The following is a 10,976-nucleotide window of genomic DNA, read 5'->3' on the forward strand; positions in this document are numbered from 1 at the left end:
ATAACGACGCGGACGTGAGCGAGTGTGTGAGTGTGCCGTGGTGTGTGTTTTGCTGGTGGTGTTCGTGTGTGTATGTAGTCGGGTCCACCGGTGCGTGCCGCACGCTAGACCGCGTTAGACGCGAGGGTCTCTCGGTGCCTTTTGCCTCGCTCACCCGATATCCCGTGGTGACGGGGGTGAGCGACTGCGCCCGAGAGACGCGTCGCTGTGGGCGTGACGCGCAAGCCGCTCGCGTATAGCTCTCTCTCTCTCCAAAGATCTGCGGATCCCGTGGGGAAAACAGTCCTGTCCGGTGGGTCCTGTCCGGTGGGTCCTGTCCGTTTGTTTGTGTTCTGTCTTTGCGTGTTCATTTTGTCCTAGAGTGTAGCGTGCTTTGTTTTATGTAATTCCTCTCTTGCACCCCTCTTCACAGTGTGTGGGGAGGGGCCCATTAGAGGTCCCGTGCCACTGGATGTGGCACGGAGGGCATCCTGGGTGCGTGTATGTTGTATGTTGTGTCTGTGTTTTTTGTTTTGTTATTCCCCAGAGGGCCCCCCCCTAAATATGTTTTTGGGGGGGAGCTATGGGGTTCCTGAGCCACGACAGGTGGCTCAGAAGGCACTGCTCCTTCAGGAGACCTGACCGGTTGGGAGGGACCCCTGAGCAAAGAGGAGCCCCTGTACCCCTTTGTAGGCGGAGGATGCCTGGGGTGTAAGGACAGGGTGTCTCCTCATGCCAAGAAGGGGTCCCTTCCCCCCTGTGTAAAAGGGGGGTCAGTGGTCGGAGCAGTGCGCGTTTTGTGTTGTGTTGTCTGTGTGCGTGTGTGTGTGATGTGTTGCAGGTCGCTCCTGGAGGTGGACTGCGGCACTCCCGGACCTAGTGGGGTCTCCAGGCAGAAACCCTCCCCTTCGAGCTCGGGGTGACCAGCGTGTCCCTGTTGCGGATTGCCAGGGCCCTGGTCTCTGGCGCTCCTGGGTTGGGTGGAGGAGTCCACCTTGAGATGAGGGGCCCCGGGAGGGGTTCACTCCCCAGGAGTCTGGGGTGACCCCTAGCGAAAAGGGCAGGGGTCAGCTCCGAGCGAGGAGGTAGGTTCGGGAGGTGTTGGTGGAAGCCGTGGCCGCACCCCAGTGTGGCGGCCTGCACACATCAACACCTATGACGTTTGTTGGGCCATGTGCTCCCGGTCCGCACACAGCGGTGGGGCTTAAGCGGCCTAAGGCCGGTTAGGGCGCGAGGGCCCTGTGACCGACCGGGGCGTGGTTATCGTCTTGTTGACGGCCCAGTCGGTCCAGGGTCCCGCCCAGGAGGCGAGCTAACCTGTATGTGTTTTTATGTTTCAGCTCCAGGACTGCAGGGAACGGGTCCCTGCCTGGTCTGCGTCCTGTGACGAGGAGCTTATGTGTTTTGTGTTTTATGTTTCAGCTCAGGACGGCAGGGAACGGGTCCCTGTCTTGTCCCCGCCCTCCCGCCCCTTTGTTGTGTTTTGTGTGCTGCCGCTGTAAGCCGCACATCCGGAGGGGATTGCGGCTTTGGTGGGGGGGTCTGTCACGTTGTGGGGGGGTCCCCCTACCGGTCGCCCCCGGTTACAGCGGCAGCGGTCCTGTTTTTGGTCACGTGATGTTCGTTCCTCAGGTGGGCGGGACCCGTGATCCGTCTCACCTGAGGGTCGTTTGTTCGTCTATATACGTCTTGTCTTTGTACCAGTTGACTGCTGGTTATTATTTCCTTCATTTGGAACAATGCACGGGTTTTTGGTTTGCACACTTTCTATTAAACCATCCTCTTTCCCTGAGACTTGGCGTGATCGCTTCCTTTTTGAGTTGCTCACCCTGCCCGTCACAGAAATACACAACAATTAGTTAAGCTAAGTAATTAATTAAACACAATTGTAGCATATACATACATATACATATACTATTATAAACTATTATATATACACACTATTATTATTATTATACTGTCAATTGCACTGTATGTCCATGACATATAATATCGAGATACTGTTTCTCTCTCATCTTACACTTAACACATAACATTTAAATTAAAAGAATAAAAAGTAAAAGTATGTAATAGTCATAAAATAATGATAATAATAGTAATAATAGTGCTGAGGGACTACAATGTTCACTGTGCAAAATAGCAGTAGTGCAAGTATTATTGTAAGGGATGAGAATAGTGCAGAGCAGTGCAGTTCAGTCAATAGCAGCATGATTGAGGTAGAGTTCTGGTGTGCAAAAGGATCTTATGTAGATATATGTAGAGCCAGTCTGTTTGATTGCATTAAAGTTCAGAAGAGATAGATGGTGGATAGAGTTCAGTTTCCTGACAGCCTGATGGACGAAGATGTTCAGCAGTCTTGTGGAGCGGGCCCGAAGGCTCCGGTACCTTATATTATATATATGGTGATTTCTCCTGGGCTGAATATAATGTGTTGGCTTATAATTTGTATTGTGGTTTAATTTGAATAATGTTCGGATGTTAAATGAGAAATGACTCAAACAATTATATATTATCCTTTCAAATGTGGAGATGTTCATGTAACTGAACATTTAAAAAATCCTCATTGGATTTGTGTATCATTTTATTCCATTTTGTTGGAGTTTTATTTTGATTGAAGGAATAGTTCTACATTCTCAGAATTCCTAGTCTTGTGATCAGCATGAAGCAAACAGCAGAGACTCCAGAAAGTCACTCTAATGAGTTTTTGTCAAAATCCATTGAAACTTAAGGCTTTCCTATAAACAAGATATATTTTCTTAAATCATGTAAGTCTAATTCCTGAAACAAGGTGATTCATCCCATTGCAGATAACACAGCAGCTTAAAAACGTCTTCAAATGTCAAAAAAGCTTGTTTCATATGACATATGACTAAATACAAGATGTTTTTAAGACTTTTTCACTTAACAAGATATTCAAAATGTATTGTCCTAAAACAAGTCCCTATATCTTGCAGAAATTGTACATGTTTGGCAATTATGTCTTATATTAAGACTAATGAGATATTTTGACTAGAAATGAGACAAATATACTTGGTAAGATTTTGATTTTTTCCAGTGCAAGGTTGAGGCTGTTGAGAATATATCAGGCCTGGTGACTTGGATTCTTATCCTGGTCTCCACAGGCATTTTCTTATTACATACTCGCACTTCTAATCACACACAAAGCATGGGTCCTACCATCCAAACCCTGTGGTATTTCACCCAGTCGGCCTCTGAATCTCTCTCCACATGGCCTGGGTTAATTTCCCATTTCTGGAAATTTCAAATGCCACTACTAATTTCAAACGTTATGCTGAGTTTTGCCATCCTGCAGAAAACTGCATGTCCAGTGCAGGACTGCAAATAGTTAAGAAACCTTAATTGATTTCTAACACTTCAAGCAGTCTGGTTAAAGCTGCTCAGTAGAGAACAGGCTGTCTGCAGACTACATCAAATAAAAATATGAACGTTTAACACTAGAAGCGCCGCGCCTTATTTACATACTTATACCTAGAAGCGCGGAGGGCCGGTCATCTGACCGATTTCATCACCTCCTACTAGCGCCGTGTTGTTTTCACCTACTTAAAGCGCGCCTCGGGTGGTCAAAAGACCGCTGAGTCTTTACACAGGGAAGCTGGTACTGACACATAATTAACGCTAGATGGTGTTTTGCACAAAAGGAAGAATGAGCCGCCCAAACAAAATATTCGTAATGGTGACATTTGCACGTAACGTCAAATTGTTAACAAATTAATGTGACTAAACCTTTTAGAATCTGTGCCTTGTGACCTTGTTCTCAGTAGCCTTCTCATTGTCAGTTTTGTTTAGTTTCATATTGCATTTCCTGGTTTGTGCGAAAACGTAAATGCAAAATATAGTTTCAGTTTTGTTTCTTGGTTAGTGTAATAGTTTGTTTGGTTAGTGTAATAGTTTGCTTATTTGTCTGTGTGTTATTCTGTTGGCATATATGTCACTAGATTATCATGTTCGTTCGCCACACCACTAACCCACTGGCCCGCACCCCCACTGTGAAGCGTTCACGTCTTTTGTCTTGCTAATGCAACAGACTGCGCTGCAGCCTTCCACCCCCACATCCACAGAAAGCTTGTTCGATACTCAGAGTAGCAAAGTGAAGCCCGTAGACCAAGCTAAAGCAAGTTTGTATACTCAATGTTACGCCATTTCAAGTTTTAATGTCTAAAAGTTGTGTATGTTAGTGAATTGTAGGCTATGGTGAACATAACAAATCTACAAATAAATGTCTATAATGTTTTGTGTTAGACAAAGAACAAAAAGTATAAATAGGCAAAATAATTACAAAAATATCATTATAAAAGGTAGGCTATGTACCTTTGCGTAACAAAATGCAAAATTATTAAAATGATACGGATGGCTTCACGAATATAGTTGCCTCTCTCCTCTCTAATGTTCACTTTTTTATCTCGGCGTATTGTGTTGCCGTTTCAAATGAGGTGTTTGATCGGTGAATAGCCGATGTGTGATCCCACGTCCTAACGACCGTGCTATCACCGAGTGTTATCACCATTCGGTGATTTACATGTATCGTATTTTGCATAAGTTTCGTTCCCCACCTCAAATTAAGTTCCATTTATGTAGTGAATTGTGAACTTGAGAATAAACCTCCGCCACTGTGGTTAATGTTCATGCACTGTTTGAACAATATTTATTAATTACAGCCAGGTTTTGGAGGTTGTAGAACACAGCTACAGGCCAACAACGGGTGCATCCCGTCTCTCTTTAGCGTATATTGAATAAGTTTCGTTCACCACCTCAAATTAAGTTCCCTTTGTTTTGATTTGTGTGTCAGCTTCACACAACTCAACATTCAAAACACAGCTTAGGTCCAGTCTTTGCACATTTGCCACAGACCAGTCGCTTACATGTCTGGCAGATGTCATACGTTTTGTTCCCTGAACATCTGCCGACTTGGCATTGTTTTCTTTTTGAGGGCGGGCAAGGAGCTTCAGGTAAAATTCGCTTTTGTGCCACTGCCCTAGCCGCTTTCGCCATTTTCTGCTGTGCACACAGCTCCTTTACCAACTCGAGAATAAACCTTCGTCTGCTCAGGTTAACGTTCATGCACTGTTTGAACAATATATGTGCATTTATTGCAGCCAGGTCTAGGAGGTTGTAGAAAACCGCGACAGGCCAACGACGGGTGCCTCCCTTCACCGAATACAGTCGTGCCATTTGATCCATAACATCAACGCCACATTTAGTCGTGTTGTAATATGAAACAGTTTTAGGCAGTTTCTTTGCGCCATTATCAATTGAAACTGTCTGATGCATTGAGCTCAGGATGCATACATTTTTTTTAGGTTTTGCCTGGTAAATCGTTAGAGTTATTTTTCCAGCCCGCAACACCTTGGTGGAAAATCTTTCAGACTGTGCCTGTGTACATGGGGGCATCTCACGTCTGATTTTATTCATCGTACCAACAATAGTGGTTTTGTTCGCCAAAAGGGTGTTTGCAAGTGCCAATGAAGTGACGAAATTGTCAGTCGTTACATTTCTTCCTTTACCCGTGAAAGGCTCCATCAAACGCAACACAATATTTTCAGACAACCGTTGACCAGCCGGCCTGCTTTCATCTTTCCCTAGATAGGGAATGGCGTTCAACATATATTTTGTTTCAGCATCAGCGGCCACCCAGAACTTAATCCCAAATTTATCGGGTTTATTGGCCGTGTACTGAGTGAAAAGACAGCGAGCTTTAGTTGGGAACAGTTGCTCATCAACAGTTATGTTCTCACCGGGCGTGTAAGAAGCAATACTGTTTTTCACAAATTTATCAAATATCTCCGAGATCATAGCAAATTTATCAGTCGCAAGGCGGGCAGCCCTTGTGCTCTTGTCATCAAAGCGCAGATAGCGCATGATATCTCTGAATGTCAGTCTAGACATTGTCTCTTTGAAAATGGGATTTCCTAAGTCAGCAGACCAGTATTCATCAAGTTTCATGCTTTTACCAGCTGTTATACCTCTCAAATAAATGAGACCCACAAATGTTTTCAGTTCGTCAGCTGTTAGTTTGAACTGAGCATTATTTCGTTCAGCCTCTGCCTTTGTGTATTTCAGAATTGCGCCCCACATTTCTGTGTCAATCAAACACAGTAAGCTGGTCAGTGGACTTTTAATTTTGCCCTTGGCATAACACGTAGGCCCTGGGGTTTCTCTCACAATATTGCACTCTTGTGCTCTAACCCGAGGTTTGCCAGCAGTTTCAAACCACACCGTACCGTCTTTCGCCTGAAATGAGTCACCACCACACTCAGTTTCAGAGTCCGATTCTGAATCAGATTCAAGATTCAGATCCATTTCACTTTAGCCCTCTCCATCCGACACCTGACATTGTTTGCCCTCCGATTCCATCTCATCAATATTGCACAGCATGTCCAGCACTTGCTTTGGGGTGTACATGATTCTCTGTGCCATTTTTATAATGCACTATGCAACCTTTCAAACGCCCAAACCGAGGAGTCACGCAAACTGTGTTGCTGTTCGATCACACAAACCGAGCTTTCAAGCAAACTGTGTTGCTGTTCGATCACCCAAACCGAGCTTTTAAGCAAACTGTGTTGCTGTTCGATCACCCAAACCTTTGGGGTGTACATGATTCTCTGTGCCATTTTTATAATGCACTATGCAACCTTTCAAACGCCCAAACCGAGGAGTCAAGCAAACTGTGTTGCTGTTCGATCGCCCAAACCGAGCTTTCAAGCAAACTGTGTTGCTGTTCAAATGCCCAAACCGAGCTTTCAAGTAAACTGTGTTGCTGTTCAAACGCCCAAACCGAGGAGTCACGAAAACTATGTTGCTGTTCAAACGCCAAAACCGAGCTTTCAAGCAAACTGTGTTGCTGTTCGATCGCCCAAGCAGAGTTTTCACTCAAACTGTGTAGCCGTGTCCCGACGAATTTATAGCTCACGTTGCCTCATAAATGCTATTGTGAATAAAGTGTTCATAACAGCACCGCCCATGCCATCTTCTCTGTTTCGCTCGCAAAGGTATGCATTTACATATGTAACTTGCATTCTGCTTAATTCTTTTGTAATGCCAGTGTGTCAACAGCAGCCATACATAATATATGTATCTAACAGCTAGCCCTGGCGAAGAGGGATTATACCTGAGAGATCATTTCTTTGAGATATTGACTTGATAAGTAGGCTAATTACCATTCGCAGAATTCCTGCAAACAACTAAAGCATTTATTAGGCAAAGCAAGACTCTCTCACGGTTTGAAAACCATTGATGTAAACTTATATATAGTATATATTAAATAATATTAATAAATAAAGTATATATATTTTAAGTGAAACACTTTTACTTTCGTTCAACGGACGAATTCCGTTTTGTCTTTACACAATAATCAGTTTGAACTTGGTGAATAATTTAGTTTTGAAAACTTGATCTTTATTTAGTTATACTAAATATTAAATGACATACGAATCTTTGCGACACCCGCTGGCAGAAAAGAGAATCACAGTCTTGAAGTGTAGGCGACAACGACAATATTACAGAGATACGAGCAAAATCGCTTGAAACTAGCATGTGCAGGTTTTCTTTTAACAATGTAAAAATACTAGTTTATTAAAAGGACAATTCTGGGAAAAGTCATGAAAGGAGGGTTCTGAAATTGGATCCAGTGCAAAGATATTATATTTTTTTGTGCTGCTGCAGTCAAGTGACCGGTGCTCGGCGCTTCTAGGTATAATTAGGTCGACCAGAGGCGGCGTTTCTAGTAGACGTCACAGCGGTCAAATGACTGGAGCTTTGGCACTTCTAGTGTTAAAGTGAGCATAATAGATCCTCTTTAAATAAAATCATAAATCATAAATTCATCATAAATTCCATTCTTGCTTGGGCTGAGATAAGTTTGGAACTTTGATTGGATGTCTGTGAGGTATCATTCAATACAGTTCTCAAAGATTTAGTGTGATGCCTTAATTACTTAAAAATAATGGAGTACAAGATATAGAGCAAGTCACTAGATTAAAATATAAGGTCAACAATTAGGCACAAATATTAGTACACACTCCTGATTAAAGTATATAGGAAATACAAAATTATGGATAGAGGCAGTTACTTTTTGGTATCGTAATAGAGGCACATAGTTCTGAAAAATATTTCTGTCTCTGAAGACCAAATGTCTCTGAAGCTTGACTCATAGTGTCTCAAGAACACAACAAATAACAGCAAAACAGCTGCCTGCCACCACCATAATGTGACAGTTGTTCTCAATATATGATGTAAACAATCAATTTGTTCTCATGTGGCCATGAACGCATGATGAAAATCATCATGTTGAAAATCAGGTGAGTAATGATCCAGACTAACTAGCCACTCAGATGTTAGTGGGAGGATTTATACTGTGCTATAAAAATACACTGCATGGGTCCAGCAAAGACAAGTGAGCTTATTTAACAGACCTGCAACTTCAAATGAGTGTCAAAGTATCGGCAAAAGATGACAGTTCAATACTGCTTTCCTGCCAACAACCTATCATGCAGAAAGGAGGTCAGAACAGGAACTGGGAATATATTCTTGTTTATTTTTCTGTCCTGTATCTCTGTGTGTACTGTGTTTTTGAACCTGCTGGTGATCATCTCCATCTTTCACTTCAAGCAGCTCCACACTCCAACCAACCTGCTCATCCTCTCTCTGGCTGTAGCTGATCTTCTCGTGGGACTCATTGTTATGCCTGTGAAAATAATGGAACTTATAGACAGTTGTTGGTATCTTGGTGAAATAACATGTGCTATGGTCTTAGTGATCAATTCTCTTTCGTTGTCAACATCTCTCTGTAGTATGGTTTTCATTGCAGTTGATCGGTACATTGCTGTCAGTGACCCTCTGCTTTATTCCACTAAAATCACTATTTGTAAAACCTCTTTATTCATAATTCTAGGCTGGTCATTTTCACTCTTGTATGTCCTCATGTATATTTACTTTAATGGCGGGCTCCTTCAGTCTCAGGTTGGGAGTAGATGTCTTGGAGAATGCATTCTGTTTGTTATACATTTGTGGGTGATTATTGATTTTATAGTTTTTTTTCTAGCCCCATGCTGTGTAATATTGGTCTTGTATTCAATCATTTTTAATGTGGCAAGATTTCAAGCTAAAGCGGTGAGAGCTGTGTTGAATAGTACGTCTAACAGACATGAAGCCTCCTCTGAAATCAAAGCAGCAAAAACACTGGGCATTGTTGTCTTTGTTTATCTTTCTTGCTGGATACCTTTTTACTTAAGCTCTCTGTCAGTGGACAACATGTCCTCCTTGTCAGTTGTGTGGACTGTGTTGGCCTGGCTTGCGTACATGAATTCCTCTGTGAATCCTCTAATATATGCTATATTTTATCCATGGTTTAAGGTATCAGCTAAGCACATTGTAACTTGTAGGATATTAGAGTCCTCATCGTCAAGAATTCATTTATTTAAAGAATATTTTTAATTCCAATCTTTATTCCCTTGAGTAGGCTGAGAATGTGTTCATTTATTTTTTTCATTTATTTTTACTGCCATTACATATACCACATTCTACCTTTGCAGATAATTTAGAACAGATTTAGAATAGTTGAGTTTAGTTAAAGATCTGATTTTCTTTTAAAATTATTTTTAAAAGTAGGATTTGGTTGACAAAATTATTTAATGAAATTTCAGCAAATATTTGTGACATTGTTTGTAATCCAATTTAATATATACGTTTGCTTATATTTCCAATCTTTCCATTAAAACAAGTTTTTAACTTTCCCCATGCATTTTATGTAACACCTAGTCATTTTACAGATTGGCAAGTATTCTTTAGGCAAAATATAATATAAAATATAAATAGAACATAATATATAATATTAAAAGAATGCGCTAAAATTCAATCTTTTTTAAGCATTCCAGCAGAGCTTTCCAAGCTACAACCTACTCGATCAACAACTCGCCCACCCCCCCCTCCACATTTTCTTTTTGATTGCACATTTAAGTTGATATTTTCTTCTGAATGTACAGTTTTTATCTTAATGTTGCTCCTAATTTAATATTTATTTTGCACTCAGTTGTAGGTTAGTTCATACTTATTTTTTTTATTATGTTATAGTGATCCTGCAACAGTTTGTGCTTCAGCTTTTGTGAATTCACTCTTTCACAGGATTTTATAGGATATTAATGGGAAAAATAATTCGCAGGTCATCACTTTTTTGTCGGTTGTCTGCGGAATTCGATCGGCAGATGTAAGCACAGGTGGTCACACCTGCTTGGCATTGCTGCCTGACGCACCTCCGACGGTGCCATTGTGTGGGCTGCAGGGTCGTCAGCTGGGGGGCCACCCTTCACTGATGTTTCGCTCCATTATTCCCCAGAACATCTCTGGGTGGTGGAGCAGCGACAGGGACGTCTCCCTGCCGCCCACTGCAGCCTGCTGAAGGATCCATATTCACCCCACTCTCTGACCCCATTGTTATTGTGTGGAATGAGTTGCAGGGGACTGTGCATGGCAGGGACGTCCATCTCCCTGAGTCTGACCGCATACCAGACCGTCTCTGCTGGGAATTTCAGTTGGCGGCTGAGGTCGGCTGCCAACTGCCACTCACTTCCTAGCAACAGGAGCGACCGCTCTGTCCCCGTGCTGCGCCGTGCTGTCGTACCTGGCCTGGTAAACTAGATCCATATCGGGAAGGTGGGTAGGCTTGCTGACCGGTTTACCTGCTGTCTGCGGGCTTCCAGGATCTCTGCGAGCTTGCACAGGACCTTGTCATGCCGCCATCTGTACCTTCCTTGTGACAGCGTTGTCTTGCATCCAGAGAGGATGTGCTTTAGGGTTGGACTTGGGAAACTACAGAGATGGCAGAAAAATAATAATAATAATAATATAAATAATAGAATTTTATTTAAGACGCCTTTCAAGCCACCCAAGGCGCTTACAGAATAAAAATAAGAGACAAACGGTAGATCAATTTAAAAACAATAAAAAAATAAAAAAATAAAAATAACAATTGATAAAACAGTTAA

General features: G+C 42.4%; 1 protein-coding gene across 1 annotated transcript; it reads left to right on the plus strand.

Moving 5' to 3' along the window:
* Nucleotides 1–2,279: 2,279 nt before the first annotated feature.
* LOC143526141 (trace amine-associated receptor 13c-like) lies at nucleotides 2,280–9,429 on the plus strand. The gene is made up of 2 exons (XM_077020793.1): nucleotides 2,280–2,360; nucleotides 8,434–9,429. The coding sequence occupies exons 1-2, from the start codon at nucleotides 2,280–2,282 to the stop codon at nucleotides 9,427–9,429; spliced, it is 1,077 nt and encodes a 358-aa protein (XP_076876908.1).
* The last annotated feature ends 1,547 nt before the right edge of the window (nucleotides 9,430–10,976 follow it).

Source organism: Brachyhypopomus gauderio, chromosome 10 (assembly GCF_052324685.1).
Source record: "Brachyhypopomus gauderio isolate BG-103 chromosome 10, BGAUD_0.2, whole genome shotgun sequence".
NCBI classification, from domain to species: Eukaryota; Metazoa; Chordata; class Actinopteri; order Gymnotiformes; family Hypopomidae; genus Brachyhypopomus; species Brachyhypopomus gauderio.